This window comes from Hippopotamus amphibius, chromosome 7 (assembly GCF_030028045.1).
Source record: "Hippopotamus amphibius kiboko isolate mHipAmp2 chromosome 7, mHipAmp2.hap2, whole genome shotgun sequence".
Lineage (NCBI taxonomy): Eukaryota > Metazoa > Chordata > Mammalia > Artiodactyla > Hippopotamidae > Hippopotamus > Hippopotamus amphibius.
Window position 1 is genome coordinate 82,258,853 of NC_080192.1, and position 20,361 is coordinate 82,279,213.

Below are 20,361 nucleotides of genomic sequence, written 5' to 3' on the forward strand. Positions count from 1 at the left end.
AGGTGAATGTACCTTGCTGTATCCATCTGATGTGGAACCTTGTACATACTTACAGAAGAAAATAATAAGATAAAGCAATTTCCAGAAATGGAAAGTGAAATGAAACACATCAGTCTAGCTATATCCTGTTGGTGGCATAGCCACACAGAGGGGAACTATTTCAAGTGAATTTAAACACAGAAATGTGACTGCACATTCCTAGTGGGGTACACATCCTGAGGACAAAAAAAACTACAGACAATCAATCCTGGTAAACGCTCAGTGCGCATTTATTAGGATTTGGAGGTGCGTGGGAGGAGTCATAGGCATGCAGACAGACGGCGTCAGGGCCCGGTAGCCCCGAACTGATTCTGTGGATATGCTCTCATGATGGGTTTTATCTTTAAATAATGCACACTTCCCAGCTCTGTCCACGGAAGAGGCCTAGAAACAACAGACCCCAAGCACCTCTAGCTCCCAGACTGTGGTCTCTAAACATCAGGGTTCCTCAGAGAAATGGCAGAAACCAGATCTAGGGCAGGAAAAATACAGAGGGACCCTGGACACCTTGTCACAGCAGAAGGCAAGGAAGCTACCGAAGTTCCAGGGGCGTGGGGAAGGGGTTTGTAGTCAACCTGAATAACCCCACCCCCACCAAGGGTAGATGGACCGAAACACCACATATGTTTACATCCATGATTCATGGTGACACTTCACTTAGGGAAGACAGAGGGTCACCTTACCAAAAACCTGCTCCTCCTGCCTTTCTTATACAATGATCCTGGGAGCAACCAAATACTTAATGAGAAGCTTCTCTTCCAGAAGGTTCCAGGCAGCACAGAAGGGGCAGCCCCTCGTGACTTAAAGGATCCAGGCACTACTCTTCCATAGCCACGAATGTCACAAGGTTATAAGAGGACAGGAAGACAGGTTAAAGACTACGGTGGTAAGGGGGCCTCACTCTCATCAGTGCCTGCACAGCCCGGACACACACACTATGAACCACCCATGACCACACCCCGTGATGTTGCCAGCTCTGACTCTTAGGAGGCAATGCAGAGAATTAGGAAGGCCACACCAAACAGCTAAAGCCCTATCCAGGAGCTAGCTACTAGACGCTTTTTGGTGGGATGAAACTGCAGTCAGTAAGAGAACATTAGGGACATACCCTTGGAGACTCCACATTTGAAACCATCTGTAAGTGAGCTCCCTCAACTCCTTTTAGAATGGAGAATAAAAACAATCTGCTGGGAAACCACCCACAGGAGAAAAGCTTATAGAGAAGTCTTACGGATTCTTATTTTCGTACTTATCCCGTTAGAGGAATTCTCTCCCAAGAGCCATCCTCAGGCTCTACTGTAGCACAAAATAAAAGTGATTCTATGATTGGTCTATTTTTGTCCCATTAAACCCACACTCACAAAACAATCTAATGAAAACTGAGCAAACACTGGGTGTGTGGTTCTGTTTGCCTCTTGCCTCAATGTTGGCAAATACACTCCATAAGCGTCTAGTTTTCAGAACCACAATCTCCCTCTCTGATCTCAGCACGAATTCAAGGATAGAATGCAGGGCGACTGGGCTGAGGGCGGAGAGGTTAGTTGAGGAGCCAGGCGTCCTGCTCACCCAGTCCGCCGGGGCCCGCAAGGAGGAACTCCTGTCTCCCGATCCTCTTGACGATGGGCCGCTTCTCCTCGCTGCAGAACGGAAACAAGTCCTGGGCGACGCCCGTGCTGTAGTTGAGGATGATGTACTGGGTGGTCAGGGCCAGGCACAGGAAGTGGCCGTCCACCGCCACCGCCAGGGGCTGCTCCGGCGTGGACACCTCCCTGACGATCTGCACGCGGTCCTCGTACACCAGGAACACCTGGATGGTTCTGCGCTTGATGGAGATGATGCAGACCTCCACGCAGAAGGGGTCCCCGCTCACTGGGTTCTCGTTCAAGGCAAAGGCCGTGGCCCCCTTGATGCGGGCGCCTGAGGGCACGGGCTCCAGGCTCAGCATGTGGACCAGGGTGATGGAGCCGTCGCACAGCACCAGCAGCCGGTTCAGGGCCGACGCCGCCCGCAGGTCATTCACCGGCTTCTTGAAACCCAGGTGTCTATGCAGCTGCCTGGTGGCCATGAACGTGGAGGACCCGCCGGGCACGGTCTTCTCCTCCAGCAGGAAGTGGTACACGAAGCAGTCGCTGGTGCCCACGTACAGGTTCCGGCCACAGCACTCCACGCACTCCAGCGACACCCGCTCCCTGTCGCCCATCAGCTGCTCCCGCTCGACGGCGGGGACCAGGGTGAAGGCCTTGGTGCTCATCATGTCTGTGGCTGATCTGCGGGACAGGAAAAGGAAGGTAAGTTAGAGGAATGAGGAATAAGTAGAACCATTTCTGGTCACAATAAATATGCGTGGATTCCCAGTTATAATTTCAGTGAAAGGAAATCACTTGACACTGTTGAAAAATAGTGAAGGAAAGAAAAGATTTCCCACTTAGCCTCTTCCCACCAGGCAAACAGAGACCCCAGTGGGAGAGCACACGTGTGCTTCTCATTAAGTGCTACCCTGCTCATCCTCAACAGAGCTGAGATTTATAGGGAGTCTCCCTACATTGTTCCTGGGAAACGCACCTGTTGGTAGAAGATAAGCACACCTATTCACCCATAGATAACTCAACAAAAACATTTTGGAAAAGGCAAAAATGATCCTCCCTGATCTCCCCCTGAGCCTCACTGGCCACTTGGTGGGGCACAACCGCATCATGTGCTTAATTCCTGCTCCTCAGATCTCATAGGAGGCAGAGGCAGAGACCACACCCCAAATTCCCTTGCACTCTTCCCAATGAGGTGTGCACGTTGCCTCAACACCATATTTGTTCACGTGGGGCAGTAAAGATGTGCCTCAAATCTGCAAGTCTTGCAGGTGGCGAGTTGAGGTACTCACTGGATTTGAGAGAAGCTCACTGACAGGTGAGTTAATGGATTACTCTCTCCAGAAGACAGACTGCCCCACACTCTAACCCTGGGCTTCCTACTTGTTCCTCCAGAAAGGACTCTGGTTTCACACTCCACAAAGTTAGAAGCAGCAGAAACTGGCAAGATGGCCTTTCCCTGACCTCTCAGTCAGCCAGAAAGCAGACTCGTGCCTGATAGTCACTGACAGCCTCAAGCAGGAGAGAGGGGATTATGCAGCTCTAAAGAGAACTGCAGGGCCTGATGCAAGTTAGAGGGAGGCTGGCTGGACTTCTTCTCACTTCAAGTATCCAAAAGGTTTGCCTCATGAGAGACCAAATCCCTTAATCCCTTGAGGCATTCCAGCAAAGCCTGGAAGTGAAAGACCTGTACAATGAAAACTATAAGATGTTGATGAAACAAAGTGAAGGGGACACAAATCAAAAGATATCTGTTTTCACAGATTGAAAGAACTAACATTGTTAAAAGGTACAAACTACCCCAAACCATCTATAGATTCAATGCAAATCAAGATTCCAGTGGCATTTTTTATAGAAAAAGAAAAAATAATCCTAAAATTTGTATGGAATCACAAAAGACTCTGAATAGGCAAAGTAATCATGAAAAAGAAGAACAAAACCAGAGGCATCAAACTTCCTGGTTTCAAACTACACTACAAAGCTACAGTAATTAAAACAACATGGTAATGGCATAAAAATAGACACACAGATCAATGGAACAGAATGGAGAGCCCAGAAATAACACCTTGCTTATACAATCACCTAATATCTGACACAGAAGCAAAGAAAACTCAGTGGGGAAAGGACAGTTTCTTCAACAAATGGTGCTGGAAAAACTGGATAACCACGTGGAGCAAAATGAAATTGGATCCCTACCTCACATCACTCACAAAAATTAAATCAAAATGGATCAAAGACTTAAACATAAGAGCTGATACCATAAAACTGAAACAAAACATAGAGAAGGAACTCCTTGACTTTGGACAGGCAATAATTTTTTGAATTTGACACCAAAGGCACAAGCAACAAAAGCAAAATCAACAAGTGGGACTACCTCAAACTAAAAAGCTTCTGCACAGCAAAAGAAATAATCAACAAAATGAAAAGGCAACCAACAGAATGAGAGAAAATATTTGCAAACCATATATCAGATAAAGGACTAATACCTAAAATATATAAAGAACGCACACAAATCAATAATAATAACAACCAATCTAATAAAAAATGTGCAGAGGAACTAAATAGACATTTTTTCAAAGAAGACATCCAAATGGCCAAGAGGTACATGAAAAGGTGCTCAACATCACTAATCATCAGAAAAATACAAACTAAACCCACAATGAGACATACCTCATATGTGTTAGAGTGGCCATGATCAAGAAAAGTGTTGGAGGATATGAAGATAAGAGAAACCTTGTACACTGTCGGTGGAAAATTGTTGCAGCCCCTATGGAAAACAGTGTGGAGGCTCCTCAAAAAATTAACAATAGAAATGCCACATGATCCAGCAGTTCTATATATGCAAAGGAAATGAAAACAGAAGTTCGAAGAGATCTCTACTCTTCCATGTTCATTGCAGCATTATTCACAATACCCAAGATATGGAAACAACCTAAGTGTCTGTCAATAAGTAAATGGATAAAGAAGACGTGAGATATATGTACACACATGCACACCACATACATACATATGCATCTACACAATGGAATATTATTCAGCCACGAGAAAGGAGATACTGACATTTACAACAGCATGGATGGAACTTGAAGGCATTATACTAAGTGAGCTAAGTCAGATAGAGAAAGACAAATACTGAATGATCTCACTTATATGTGGAGTTTAAAAAAGCTGAACTCCTGAAAACAGAGAGTAGAATGGTGATGCCCAGGTGCTGGGGGCATGATGGGGAGAGTTGTTTAAGGGTGCAAATGTGTAGCTAGTACTAGATAAGTCCTGGAGAGCTAATGCACTAAACAGGGATTATCAACAATACTGCATTATAAACTCCAAAGTGGCAAAAAACAGAATTACATGGCGGTAAATGAAAGCTGACACAGTAACATTCTAATACTTAAAAATGGTTTATTCCTTTAAGCAGCAGAAAAACTTTCTCCATAATCTAGTCACATGATAAATTTACTCGGATAAAATACGAACCATAGAAAGATAAACTTTAGGCTGTACCTCCCTATATTAAATCCAACTTATTGGGGTCTGAATTCAGGGAGGTTTTAACATAATAATAAGATCAAAAATTTCTCTAAAGTGTACAGTTCGTACTTTATCGTGTGATTGCAAACTGACCTGATATTTAAACTAACTTTTTCTTAGAACTGTACTTTAAAAGCATGGTTATAATTTAAAAGACCAATATTTTAATAGTTTTCTCAAAATTGCAAAATATATGCCTAGAGGAAAAAAATGAAAAATATTAATACATTCATGGACAATAAAAAAATAATATTACAAATGCAACAAGCACCTGTATGTGTGCAAAAAAAGTTATAAGACTACGCCATTTCCCAAGTCTCCCATTAAGGACATAAGAGTAGAAAACTAAGCAAGTAACAGTATAAAGCAATATGTGCTAAGGGCCAAAATTTAAACATTAGTAATTACTTTCCACCAAATTAAGAATATACATACCACCTAGTGATAATTAGAATCTGAGTGTCTTTGAAAATGTTAATGTGAAAATACCACTTTTCTTCTACAGATGTACACAGAAACAGTATCTTTTAGTTACACCTGAAGCCACTGTTAAAAGAACTTATTGCTTTGGCATCTTATGGCTTCGTAGGTTCATTTAGGTTTCCTAAACCTTAGCTCAACAAGTCCCTTCTTTCTGGTACACAGAGAGCTGGGCAGCAGATTTTGATACTACCCATAAGCCTCAAAAACGTTTTCCTGGGATTTCCCTGGCAGTCCAGTGGTTAAGACACCATGCTCCCAGTGCAGGGGGCCCGGGTCTGATCCCTGGTCGGGGAACTAGATCCTGCATGCCACAACTAAGACCCAGCGCAGCCAAATTAATTAATTAATTAATTAATTAATTAAAAAAAAAGTTTTTCCGTGTTCTTTGCTTGAAGACCTGTTACAACAGCTGTATAGGCTTCTAGAGGTCCTACTTCTCTTCACAGCACTTGGTCGAGCCCAGGAAAGCGGATGTGGATGAGTTTACGCAATGCAAGAGCTCGGGCTATATTTTGATTTCATGAACACTGTCCCATAAAATAAGCACCAGATCCAGATGGATCTCCTAGCAGTTCTACCAGACCTTTGGGAATCGCATAATTCCAATTTTACACAATAAATTTTCCTGAGAATAAAAAAGAAGGAACTTATCTTACTTCATTCTATAAAGCCAATATAAAGTATAACTTTGATATCCAAACCAGAAAAGGATATAGAAAAAAGAAAAATCATAGATCATTCTTATAAATAAATATGCAAAAGTATGAAATATTAGCACACTGAATCAACCAATACATATATATGTATGTGTGTATATATATGTGTATATGTATATGAATACAATATGAATAAGTTGGCATGCAATACTGGTTTATGGTAATAAAATCTATCGGTTTAACTTAGCACATTTACAAAATTAAAAGACAAAACACATAAAAGAAGGAACAAGACCACCACCATCTCTTGTGGGTTGAATTATATCCCCCCCAAATATGTTACAAGTCCTAACTCCCACTACCAGTGAATATGACCTGATATGGAAAGTGTCCCTACAGATGATCAAATTAAGATGAGGTCATTAGGGTGGACTCTAATCCAATATGACTGGTGTCCTTATAAAGAGGGGAAATCTGGACTCAAGACAGACACAGGTAGAGGAAAGACATGTGGAGACACAGGGAGAACATGGCCATCTACAAGCCAGGAAACATTCGAGGCTATGAGAAGCTCAGGGAGAGGCCTAGACTAGACTCTCCCTCAGAGCCCTAAGGAGGAACCAACCCCGCTGACACCCTGATCTCAGACTTCTACACTCCAGACTATGAGACAACAAATTTATGTGGTTTAAGCCATCCAGTTTAGGGTACTTTGTTATGGCAGCCCTAGCAAACTAATACACCATCTGTAGTCAACACTGTAAGGGAAGTCTTCGCCAGTTGAAAAAGTACAGTTATAAAAAATTGAAGACAAAGACATAAAACTATAATTGTTTCCAGATGATATTACTGTTTGCATGGAAACACAAATAATCTATTAGAATTAATAAAAGTTTAGAAATATTGTTTTAATCAAAAAAATCAGTATACCAAAGTAATCTGCATTTCTACACACAAACAACAATGAGAAATTTTAATCCTCAAAAAAAGACATTTACAATAGTATAAAAAAATTAAGGTATGAAGAAACTGTCTAGCAAAGATGTATAAGAACTTTAAGGAGAAAATCATATAAAATCTTATTGTTAGATATTAAGGAATACCTAATTTTTAATCTCAGCAGACATTTCTGCAGATATTGACAAGCTGGTTTTAAAATTTAAGCAGTAATCAAAGCACCTAGAATAGTCAAAACAATCTTGAAAACAAAGAACAAAGTTGAAGGACCTACACTGATTTCAGAAATTGCTATAAAATTGCAGTAATTAAGATATCTAGATAGACAAATAGATCAAAGGAACAGGAGAGAAAGCCCAAAATTAGACCCACACATATGTGTTCAATTGGTTCTTGACAAAGGCACCAAGGAAACTCGGTGGGGAAAGGAAAGTCATATCAATCAATGGGGCTGGAACATGTGGATAACCTTAAATGGGGTTAAAATTTAACCTCAGTTATCCCTACCTCATACCATATACAGAAATTAATTTGAGATGCATCTAATTATTTTAAAAGCAAAAGCTAAAACTATAAATCTTCTAGAAGAAAAGACAGAAGAATATCTTTGGGACCTTGGGGTATATAAAGATTTCTTAGGATACAAAAAGCACTAACCAGAAAAGAAAAAAGGTGATAAACTGGATTTGACAAAAATTTAAAATGTGTATCCACCGAAAGACACCATTAGGGAAATGAACACGAAAGCCCCAGACTGGGAGAAAAATCTGTGATATACATTATCGGGCAAAGGGCTCATTTTGAGAATATATGAGAACTACTAACCAATAATAAGACAACCTTAATTTTTAAATGGAAAAAAGATTCAAAAGAGAAGGTATGTGAATGACCAATAAGAACATGAAAAGATGTTCACCATCATTAGTCATCGGAGAAATTTATTTTAAGCCACGGGATACTTTTTCACAACTATTAGAATGGTAACAATTAAGAAGATTGACAACACAACATTAATGAGGATTCAGGACAACTAGAAACCTCATACTTTGTTGGAAGGAGGATGAAATGGTACCATCGCCTTGGAAACCTGGTGGTCTTCTACAAAGTTAAAACATGCATTTATGCTGTCACCCCACAGTTCTGCTCTTAATGTTTCCATTTCTCCAGAGTACATGCCAACATCCACAATAAGACTTGTACAAGAATGTGCATAGCAGCCTTATTCATAATAGCCCAAAACAGGAAACAGTTCAGTTTTACCCATTTGTACCCATTTATACGTGGCATATTCACGTAGTGGAATACAACTTGGAAATAAAAAGGATAAACTACTGCTAAAGGCAATAGGATGGATGAATCTCAAAAACAATGAATGAAAGAAACCAAACACACGTGTGTGTTTACACATATATGAAGTTCAAAAGCAGGCACCACTCGTTTCTAGTGACAGCAGTCAGAACAGTATTTACTTTGGAGAGAAAGGGGTGACACACAGGAAACTTCTGGGGTGACACAAATATCCTGTATCTTGTTTGAGGCATTGGTTGTACAGATGTATGGGTTTGTCAAAATTCACTGAACTGCGCACTCAGGTTTGGTGTATTTTACTGTATGCAAATTCTGCTTCCACAAAAAGTAAACTTGCCCCTAGAAGACCCAGAGGAAAAAATACAATTCCCATAAAGTTGTAACAGTAACAATAAAGTTGTATATATGTGTGTACCTGTTTGTGTGTGTGTGTGTATAACTCAACAAGAGAGTATAAACTTCACATGCAGAGAAGGACAAAAAAAGCAAGATGCTTCTGAAAAAGCTAAGGTAAGGGGACTTGACTCAACAGATAAGATATAAAGTGATGGCTATTAGCATAATGTGGTGCTGGTACAGGACAAACCCAAGAGAACATACTCGAGGGCTCAGAAACAGACCGTGCATATACGGAACCTAGGAATATGACAGAGGTGGTGCTACATATCATGGGGTATATAAAGAGCACGCACATGCTCAATAAACAGTGCTGAGCAACTGGATATCCACACAGAAGAAAAAGATAAACTAGAGTCCTACATTAGACCATGCATCGGAATTATTCCAGACGGATGAAGATTCTTCAGTATGGAAGGCATAACTTTAAAACTCTGAGAAGAAAATAAGGGAAAATATGTTAATGACCTTAAGGTAGGGAAGAACTTCTAAAATAAGACATAAAAAAGCACAAACCCTAGGGGAAAAGATAAATTTATTCACTTTAAAATGTAAAACCTATGTTCTTCAAGAGATACCATTAAGAAAGTGAAAAGTTAAGATGAAGAAATATATGACGGTGGGAAAGGAGACTGACAAAAAGATGCCTAGATGGTCCAGGGAACTGGCACAGGAAGAAAATAACACAAATCTCACAGAAGAAAAGGCAAAATGCGACCAGGCTTCTCACAGAAGAGGAGATGCGAATGGCCAGCAGCCATGGAGGGGAGATCAACCCACAGAACCAGCTGGAGTTGCAAGTTGCAGCTACAAGGAGACTTCCCTGCACACCCATCCAATGGACAACACCTCCGAAGTCTGGTGACATTAGGGGTTTGCAAGAACACGGAGCAATGGAAACACTCCACGCTGCTGTTAAAAGTCACAGCAGAAAAAATAAACGTGGGATAAAACCAATGTCTGACATAGAAAGATTATCTAGACGCAGAAAGACCTGAAGACCCAAGTTTACAAAATTAAAGAAAGAAAAAATATATATATACACACATATATATACAGACTCCTGATCTGAGCCAGAAATAAATATATCCTGCTAAAAGAGTGCTATGACAAAGTGCTGTTTATTAAGACAGGATCCTTGCCAATAATTATTTTTCTTGAACCAATGGACACTGTTACCTCCTGTCACAGAAAATGCACATAATATGTGAACAGCCTTGAGATGGGCATGGCATCCAGTGTGCCTGCAAAGAATCACATGTTTGAGAATTACACTGACACTTTAAAATGAAACAAACTCTATCGATCCCTACCCAGCCGTGTGTGCATCAGAGAGTCACCACTTCAGAGGTAAAAACCCACCAATGGGTATCACAGCCCTATAACAGGAGGTGTTTCCCTACAGACCCGCTAAAGATTAATTCTTATCTACTTTTTAAAAAGGACACTCTACCTAAAGTCAGATTTGCTATTGTCCCATTCTACATTTTTTTAAAGTTTCTGATAGTCCTTTATAAGTGAATAGAAATCAAACGGTCAGTCTAACGTGTGGACCAGAGCCACGTCGATTCTAAGCCAACACATGAAAATGGGCAGGCACGTGGACCTCCCACCCTAAACATCACACTATCACCCCCCTTAAAGTGCTTCCAAAAGTGTGCCACTGTCTAAAAGATAAACTTCAAACTCAGCACAAGATGTGAAGCCCTTAAAAATCTAACCTCTGTCAACTTTTCCTCTCTTATAGAGGGAAGTTACAGCCATTAACCTATTCATATTATTCCACATCAGTCACTTGTTTTATTAGCTACATTCAGTTCTGAAACCTTGAATTTGCCAAGCACTTGAGTTGGAAAGCCAGCCGTCTACATCTGCAAGCATCTGAGATGCTCTACAAACCCACCAGTCGTCAAAAGGGGTTGGGAGCAGGAACCACTCCCTGGGTACGGTTTCAAGGGACTGAAACCATTAATCAGAAAATAGATATCACTGGTGGTCCAGTGGTTAAGACCCTGAACTTCCATTGCAGGGGGGGTGCAGATTCAATCCATGGTTGGGGAAGTAAGATCCTGCATACCACAGGTTGCAGCCAAGAAAAGGAAGGAAGGAAGGGAGGGAGGGCGGAAGGGCGGAAGGAAGGAAGGAAGGGCGGAAGGAAGGAAGGAAGGAAAGAAAGAAAATAGATATTACTAACTACTGGGGGTCAGAGTCTTGGAAGTGGGCACAGAGAAGGCAGCAGAGACCCTGTGAGAGCCCACCACTGGTCACAGGAGTTCAGGTGTTAGGTGTAAGAGAGCTTGCATTCCTTGAATCTTCCTATCATTTACAGTATTTCTATAAATGCAACTTTTTAAAAATTTATATTTTGCCATTTTAACAACAGTCTTTCATAGAAAATGAAAAGTTTTGTAAGAAGTTTCTCAATTAATCTGGGTAAGTGCATTTATAAAGGCCTGAGATACCAATACTCAATGTGGGTATTGGGAAAACTGAAACTATCAGTTCTAAAAACCACACTTACAAGGGAATTACAAAGTTGTCACACACCATCACGTTCCTGGAAAGGGCCAGGGGAGAGGCAGAGCCTCCTGAGTTTCATCGGCTGCTTTCAACTCCATGTCAACAGGTTATCACATTGGTCCCATAAGATCAAGAGAGAGAGCTGGGGCCCAGAAGACTGAGCTGAGTGGATGGGCTGGAAAGGAGGGCTCACAACACCGCAGGTCACCTGACCTCACTCCACTGGAAACTGAGAAGCAAGAACGGGGCCAATTTGTCATGGACCCCGGAGGAAGGCTGAGCAGATGCTGGACAGGGGAGCTGGGAAAGTCTAGGATGGACTCAGGTGGACAGAGGGTGTGGCCTGGCAAGTCACTTAGAGCCTCTGGGCTTGTCCCCTCCTTGTAAACAGGAATCTGGGTGGATGACATGCTCCCTCTGGGCTACTCTCTGGCTCCTCTGGAGGAGGAGGACAGGGTGGTGGTAACACTACCCGAGGGAAGCCAGGACCCCCGGGATGCTCCTTATGTGCCAGGCTCTGGATCAAGTGCACTCTTCCAGCTCACCATGGCCAACCAGGCCAGCACTCCCATCACTGTGTTCTGCAGGGGGAGACGGAGCTCTCGCAGGCTGAACGACCATGGAGAGCAGGGCCCTAACCACCGAACCATGCTGCCTGCCCCAGGGTCAAGGCCACTCCAGGTCTGGACGAAGGATGGGCACCAGCTGACTGCAGCCCTGGGCCCCAGGGTTTGGGTGGATGCTTCGCTCTGAGAGGCCGGTATCACTGTGGACACAGAGGTTACACAGCCACAGGTGAGGAAACAGGGACTTCACCCCCATTTCTGTTTCCAACTCCCAGGCTGTATTCTTTCCACTGCATTGACTGAAGGGGGCAAGTGTGACTTCAAATCCCGGATGAGAATTCAGACAACCCCAAACGCAGGGGTACCGTGGTATGAGACCCACGGGTGGGGTCCTCCTCCTGCGGCTCCTCCCGGGGGACCTTCGGCAGCAGGCCCTCGCTTTCCATTTCGAGGCTAGAAGAGGACCCCCAGGACCACCTTGTCCTCCCTCCTATGTTTCTCTGCTGCCAAACGCCTCAGCCCCTCCCCACGTCCCCTGAATAACTTGCCACAAATAAACGCCTCTTCCTGAATGGAGTGCAGCCAGCACTGCCTCACGCAACTTCAGATACAGAGGGACACGTTGACACGTTTCTCCGCTAGCCCAGTAATCTTATCTAAACAGGAGACACGTTTCCGCAGCATCAACTGTTCCGAGGGACTACAGCCCATGCTGCCCCTGGCCCCTGTGCTTCTCTCAGCTCTCACAGCCGGCTGCTCGGTGAGCCAGTCCTGAGATTTGCCGGGTATCAACAACATATTTACTGACTTAATAAAGACAGCTTTTCCCCCTTTTGAAAATTAGGACAGGGAACTTCCCTGGTGGTCCAGTGGTTAAGAATCCACCTTCCAGTGCTGAGGACGTGGGTTTGATCCCTGGTCGGGGAATTAAGATTCCACATGCTGCGTGGCAACTAAGTCTGCATGCTGCAACTACTGAGCCTGCGCGCCACAACTAGACAGAAGCCCACATGTCGAAACGAGGAGCCCGCGCACCACAGCGGATAATCCTGCATGCCGCAACATTCCAACAAAGATCCTCTGTGCCGCAACTAAGACCTGATGCAGCCAAAAATAAATACATAAATAAATAAATATTAAAAAAAAGAAAATCAGGACACCACCGGACGACCATTTAATGTTCTCTTTTGCACTCATGTGACAGATATCCTAAGATTAGTTACATCACAACAAACCTGTTTCAATGACCTGAAAGAGTATTTTAAAACAGAAGAAAAGAAATAGTGCTAAGGTCGAACAACTAACTTGTCATCTTGATCTTATCCCTGTGCATACCTAAATGTCACTATTCATAGTTGGGACCCTCTTCCTGGGCCCCAACTATGAATACATATATAAATGCATATATGTGTAAATATACACACAAGTTTATGTATACGTATACATACATACACCATTTATACACATCACATATATATATACATACCACAAATATGCATATATCACATGCGTCCTATAAAAGTAGCATCAGCAGTTATAACTGAAGCAGGGATTTGGGAAGCACAGGAGAGGCAGACAAGGAGCAGAGGGGGAGTTCGGATCTCCAGGGCATTTCCTTCATAACATCTTTCTCAATACTGGACCTTCTAACCGCCATAAGAATTATTGAGGGCCTACTGGATGGTAGGCAATTGTCCTCTTTTACGTGTCATTTTTCCTAAATCTTTAATTTACCCAACCACAGCTACATGAGTATCAAGAAAAGATCTTGATCTCAAATCATCTGCAAGGTTTCACAACACACTCAATGACTATTCCTGTCCTTCAGCACAAAGCACTCCAGCTTACTCAGGGTAGCCCCAAATGAACTTGTGACTTCTACATTCATTTAGTAGTACAGTATTTTTTCAAAAAGAAAAATGGGTCAGGTTTGCCACAGAGGAGATGAGTTGTAAAGTAAGGGCCAAATTGTTGGGCAGTATCCAAACACCTGGCTGCCACAAATGATTACTTCAATGTATTTCTAATGAGAACTGGACTCAGACCAAGATGGAGATGCTTAACTCATTAAGTAAAATTTCCTCAAGTTTTCTTAAATGATCACAAAATTTTAGTATTGGCATGACGAAGTAAGCCATAATAATTGCTTTTTTTTTTTTTTTTAATGAACAGAAATGCTAGCAGCAAATCAGGCCTGGAAATTTAGCATTTTTTTTTAAACACTGAGCTCTGTGCTTTTAAAACTTGTCAACTGGAGCTGCCTGAGGGAAGAATGGGCCCCTGACAAATCCCTGTCACTGGAGGGTTGAGCAGAGGCTGGAGCATCCTAGGAGCCCGCAGTGGAGGTCAAGCTGCCTCCACCTCTAGGACCAGAGGACTGAGGCTCACTGTCGAGTGAAAGAAAAAAGGCAGAGGACGTACCTGAAGGCAAGGACTACCACCGCACCTGACCCCCATGTCTTTGTAAAATGTGCACAGCAAACTGGAGTTCAGAGCCCCTGAGGAGTCTAACTCCAGAGGAAAACCCTCACTGGGTTAACAATTACTCAGAGCCGAGACCACCTACTTCAGAGCTGAGACAGTTACAGCCCCACATCCTCATTTCTACTTACCAACAATAATTTATCCAGCACCTACTAAGTGCGGGGCTCTGTGCCAAATGCACATTTTCTTCCTGGAATGCATGTATCTCTTCTTATATTCCTCCTATTCTGATTGAGGAAATTGAGACTCAGAGTGTCCAGTGAATGCCCTGGGCGCCCAGTAAGGAAGGGGCAGGGGCAGGATTTGAACCTGCAGCTCCACACTCACCACCACCGCCATGGGGTAGCAGTGGCCTTTCCACAGAGGAACTGGGCCTGGGAAGGTTAGTGGTACAAGGTCTCTAGGGCCACACACCAAAGAGGCCACTCCAGTGACTGCTGAGGCTGTGGGGCTGGCAGAAGTGGAAGGAAAAAGAAAAGGAAACAGCTGGCCCGATGCTCCTTCCTATCTAACCATCGGGCTAGAGTTTCTGGCTGAGCAACAGAGAAGCATGGCCAGAGGAGGGGTAGTGGGCTCAGCGGGCCCCTTAGGGCCCTGAGCTCTGGGCCTGGGTCTGCCAGCTCACACCACAGCGGGCCCTCCACACACATTCTCCCCGGGTCTTCACCTGCCACTACTGTCCCCGAGGCTGCCTGCCCTCCCCAAGTGCTTCCTCAAGGATGGAACCCTGATCCGACAGATTGGGACCCTAGCACCCAATACGGTCCGTTTGCATTAAGAAGCGCTGTGCGAACGCCCATATCCAGCAACCAGGTAGGGCCTGGGGGGCTTTGCGATGGTCACCCAACAGCCCTTGGAGGAAGCAATGGCAGGTGCGGGCAACTGCAGGCAGGAGCTTCTGTCTTGAAAGCCACCCCCTAAAACACAGGAGGCGAGAGGAGACCCCAACTTCCACCTGCACCTCCGTCCCAGCGGAGAACAGGGGCGAGGTCTCCACTCCTCCCATCACCCCTGCCTCGTCTCCCAGTTCAGGCCAAACAGTCAGGCCCGAATGTGACCGGAATTTGCGCTCTCAAATCCCACGAGCTCCAGAAAATGTCAACCACAGCGACAAAAACCATCGCATGCACGGGTGGAGGGACGAGGGGCGCGCGGTGTCGTCTTGCTGGGCTCCTCCCTCCAGAACAGCGAAAGCCCACCCAAACCCGGACCAGGTCTGGGGTCTTCCCCGCCCCGAACGCTCGCAGCCGCACACCCACCCCCTGCCCGCGCCCCCCCCCCCCCCCGCCCTCCGGCTCGGCCGCTGTCCCCCCACCTCGTCGCCCGCGCACCTCCCTGCGCGCACCTGTCCGCGCGCCTGCCCGCAGGCCGCCGCCCTCCAGCCCCCGTCCGCGCCCCGGCCCCGATCCTGACCCTGACCTCAGCCCCACCCGCGCCGCGCTCCCCGCCCGCCCTGCGCTCACGGGCCCCGCGCTCACCGACCCGCGCTCCGGCCGCTCCGGGCCCCGCGCCCCGGGCCGCGCGCTCCTGGGCCCCGGCTTTGGCCCGGCCCGGCCCCGCCGCTTCCCGTCACGTGGGCGGCAGGGGGCGGGAGCGCCGGGCCCCGTCCGGCCTGCGGCCTCTGGTCGGCTGCAGACCCCGCCCCAGGCCGGGCCGGGAGAGGCGGGGCGGGGCGGCTCCCCGCCCCCCGCCTCAGGTGTCCCGGGTCTGCAGGGGTCCCGGCGCACCTGCCTCGGGGGTCCTGGGGGAAACGCGCCGATCCCCGCCGGCGCTGGAGCGGAGCCTGCCGGGCGCAGGGCGGGGTCCGTAACGCGACGAGGCTGCCGCTGCCGGGGCCGCCCTTTCTCCTCCCCACCGCCGGCCCGACTCGCTCGCCGCTGTTTCCAGCACCGCGACAGCGCTGGGGAGTGTACCTGGTGAACGAACGAATGAATGAATGAATCCATCCATCCATCCATCCATCCATCCATCAATTCTGGGAAAGGCTGGACCGCGCTGCCACCTGACGAAGTCAGGCTGGAGGAGTTGGCCGCTGCTGGTGGCCCCCGTGGAGCTGAAATGTACTGCTGGCCACGAGCCGCCCGCCCCCTGCCCCAGGCCCACCGCTAGCAGTGTATTCGCATGGTGTCTTACTGAAGCAGGGAGTCTTGAGACTGTTTTACCCTCTCCTTAAGGAAAGTCCATCAACAGCTATTCCTTTGGATAAAGCTACAGAGAAGACTCCTAGGTTATGTTGCATCCATAAGCCTCTCGTCAATATATAGTCAAAATCCAGTTCCACGATGAAAAGGTTAGAAAACTCCCTCCAGAGCTGTCAGTGTTCAATTATCAGCATATATTATAAAGAGCCCAGTTTCCTCATTTTCCCTGACTTTAGAGCCCTGTGACCTCTGTTTTCTTCCAGCCCCTGGGGATTACAAAACAAAGATGTCATCCCGAACCAGAAGGCAGATACTAGATTCTACTCTGTGGTCTTCTGTTTCAAAGGGAGAAAAACAAATGACCACCCACCCCCACCCCCCCAAAAAAGCTAAATGAAGGAAATAAGAATCATCGGGAATTAATCTTCTGTGGCCTTTTATCCCCTTCCCTCTTGAGTTCATGGCCACACACAAGACCCAGTCCCCAGACAGCACTACAGACCTGACCCAGTGGATCCAGCCTCACTGGCCAAGCATTCAGATTGGGAAGGGGTTTCCCAGAGTGTACAGCTATGTGTGCTTCAAGGGCAAGAGACAATGAATGGACTCTTGGGTCTAGTGGAGCCAGGGAGCCGGAGGGCACCAGAGTAAATTCAGCCATCTCATTTTGCCCAGGCCCGTGGAGAATATGACTGATTATGAGCTCGTCACTGGCCCAGTGGGGCCTAGAGTCCACTCTGTGCTTTATCATTTCAGCACTCTACCGCGGCCTGGCATGAGATTAGGTGCAGAGGTGACACCTACTGACTGCCAGCCAGACACTGGGCTAAGGGGCTTACTGCAGTGATCTCATTTAAGCCTTGCCATATCCTTACGAAGTAGGCACTCCTGATTTCTCCATTATACATGCACATTCAAAGACACAAAGAGAAGTGAAAGGCTTCTTCCAAATTCCATAGGAATAAGAACAGAGCAAGGATAATAAGAACTCAACGACACTGTAAAATTTTTTATACATAAAATTGTTGGTTGAATAGTTTATGGAATATTTGTGTTCTGCTTTAAACAATCTGAGTGAAAATGTGTTAAAAGAGTAAAAGGAAATAATTCAGAAATAATTATTTTCTTTTTGAGAGGGTTTGCCCTAAGATTCTTAAAATGGCAAACTCCACATGTGCACATTATTCCATCTAGAAACATTTGTTCTTCCTGAACTTTCTTAGAAATCTATTTCACAATATGTCTGGCAGCTATATGTAAGTAACTATTCCATAAACGTGCAAAGATCTGCATCAGGCTAATTCTATATTCCTCACGTTGTTTCGAGTGGTCACATTTAAGAATTATCAAGGTCATGTTTTCAAATGAATTATTAACTTCATTTATTATATTTATTAAATATCCCTTGGTCCCATACTAAACATGTTAGAATATTTTATAGAGTGTGAAAAAGATGGTTTAATAGATTAATAAAGTGTTTAATAGATACAGCTGAATACTTTAATAGTTGCCATCTACTCCCCAAACTAAGCATCCTTACTTACACATAGCAGAACTGTGGTTCTAAATAGCTAAAAACGAGTCCAAAATGTGAACTGTTTTTGTTATATTCACTTCGAAGCATTTTATTTATGCTCAGATATAGTTGATAATATATCTCATAAAAGGCTTCTAACTTCTTAAATATTACACTGCCAACAAGAGGAATCAACACCCCAGGTTCTCAGTATATATCCTATTCATGATTCATTCATTCAGCAGACACTTAATGATTATCTACTAAGTGCAAGCACTGTGCGTGCTAGGGACAGCTGGGGGGGGGAGGGGGGATTCAAAGGAAACATATGCACCCTGTCTCGGAGAACTTATAATCCAGTGAAGTAATGATGCCAGGCAGGGCAGTGTTTGTTGCTTTCCCTCAGCTTTGTTCTTGTCAACTACAGGCACCAAATAAAAATGTTAATGAAAACCTCATGATCTTTGAGTGAAGGGAAAATTCCCATAATAAAACTTAAGCATTTATGATTACTTTATAATACAGGTAATACTGTAGCAGGAATAAACTTCAGTCTACAAACTCAAATGTGTAACAAATGGAATTTTTTCTGTAAATGAGCTTTATTTCTACTTTAAGCCCCCACTCGACTGCAATGACAATAATCTCATCAGGGGAGTCCGGGTCCCCTTCCTCAGGGCTGTGCCTGGTAGGAGATTTCTGAAGTGCCAGGAGAAGGAGAAGTGGGGGATGTCAGGTCCTCGCATCCCTGGTCCCCACACGGATTCTGAGATGCTCTTTGTCCACTCTGGGGTTTGGTTTTCAGTCTTTTGGTTTCGATGCTGACAGGCCTGCCCCGTCCAATCATGGAGACTGCAGGGTTTCAAGGTCAGGATGCCTGTAGCTTCCTTGCTTCCACGTGGCAGGAATCTCTGTGAGGTGGCCCTTCTGCCTGGACACATTCGAAACATCACCTTAGAACTTGTTAGAAACGCAAATTCTCCCTGCCCTACTTCCTACATTAGAAATTCCGATTAAAACACAGCAGACCGCATATTCTCCCAAGCTCCAGTCTCCAAGGCTCTGCCCAGGATGGAGCAGGGGCAGGCGTTACCAAGGACATAGTCTCTCCTTCCCCTGGAGCGGCGAGGGGTGTTAGAATCGTATTCTACTTTCTCCTCTCTGGCTCTTGATTTTTTTTTTTCTGCCCAGGGGACACGCCCTCTATCCTGAGATGTTTGCTTCAGAGGCACTAAGGGTTATCTTAATAGATTCAGTTTTACGCAGGGAAGTTCTTCTAAACTGAAAAATACCGGGAGGGAAAAGAAACAAAACAACACAGATCTTACCTGCCATAAAACATTTTTGCTGATAAAGAGCCTGAGGCTTCAGGTTAGGTCCTGAAAACCACAGGGAGAAAGAACACAGCAAAAAACGGTAACCACATTTTCAGACGCCCACGAACTCTTTTTTCCCCCACCTACACCACCGTCCTGCCACCTCTCTCCCCTGACGACAGTCAACAGGCTACAGCAAGTGTCCAGGTAGACAGAGGGGACAGGGAAGGGACTTTCCCTACTTTGTCTCCCACCTCACAACACCGTGAGGCGGCGTTGTCATTCCCATTTCACAGCTGCGGAAGCTAAGCAAACGTGCAGCCTTGTCCCCAGCGCTTCTCAGTTGGCCGTTATTTTCACGTGCGGGCAGGTTCATTAGGAGTATTATTTCAGGGAACAAATACTAGAGTGCCTAGTAGCACTCAAGGCGAGGCGGTTTCGGGGAATTAAAGCCTCTGGCCTTACATCATAGTGAAGGAGAATTAAGAAACAATACGATGGTTAAAAAGAGAAAACCAAGACGATTTCAGAGACGACCCACGCCATGTTTCGGGGTAAAGCCTACCTCCCGCGCCGTCTTCCCGGGAGGCCTCCCTGAGGCTCCCATTGGTCTCTGCCCCCGACGTCACAGGAGGGGCGACCAGGCGAGACCAATCGTGACCCGCTCCAGGAACTTCGCCTTTCCCTCTCTTCCCGCCAGACTGGAAACGCCAATCGTTTCCTCGGCACACAGCCCTATCAATTCTTTAGCGCCCGGGGGTATTCCCTGGCGAAAGCCAGCCTGGCACCCCAACCGACCCTGAGAGGCGGAACTGGACGGCCGGCGCACCCAGAGTGACGTTACACCCGAGGCCCCGCGCCTGCT

General features: G+C 45.5%; 1 protein-coding gene and 1 long non-coding RNA gene across 6 annotated transcripts in view; both read right to left on the reverse strand.

The window, feature by feature from the left end:
* Nucleotides 1-16,377, reverse strand: part of TGFBRAP1 (transforming growth factor beta receptor associated protein 1) — a 48,599-nt gene extending 32,222 nt beyond the window's left edge. For 3 of the 5 annotated variants that reach the window (XR_009054790.1, XM_057742762.1, XM_057742759.1), the window contains exons 1-2: nucleotides 16,002-16,108; nucleotides 1,606-2,306 (exon numbers count right to left, since the gene is read on the reverse strand). Coding sequence is in view for 4 of the 5 variants with exons in the window: in XM_057742762.1 (XP_057598745.1) it covers nucleotides 1,606-2,293 (688 nt within the window). In the remaining variant the exon portion in view is untranslated. Of the gene's footprint in view, nucleotides 1-1,605; nucleotides 2,307-16,001; nucleotides 16,109-16,250 lie in introns of those variants that run through there. The other 2 variants (XM_057742761.1, XM_057742760.1) reach the window with 2 other exon arrangements.
* A 2,383-nt stretch (nucleotides 16,378-18,760) lies between these two features.
* LOC130857430 (uncharacterized) lies at nucleotides 18,761-20,354 on the reverse strand. The gene is made up of 3 exons (XR_009054824.1): nucleotides 20,062-20,354; nucleotides 19,509-19,559; nucleotides 18,761-19,111 (listed from the first exon to the last, which is right to left on the reverse strand). It is a non-coding gene; the product is annotated as an uncharacterized LOC130857430 (long non-coding RNA).
* Between the last annotated feature and the right edge of the window lie 7 nt (nucleotides 20,355-20,361).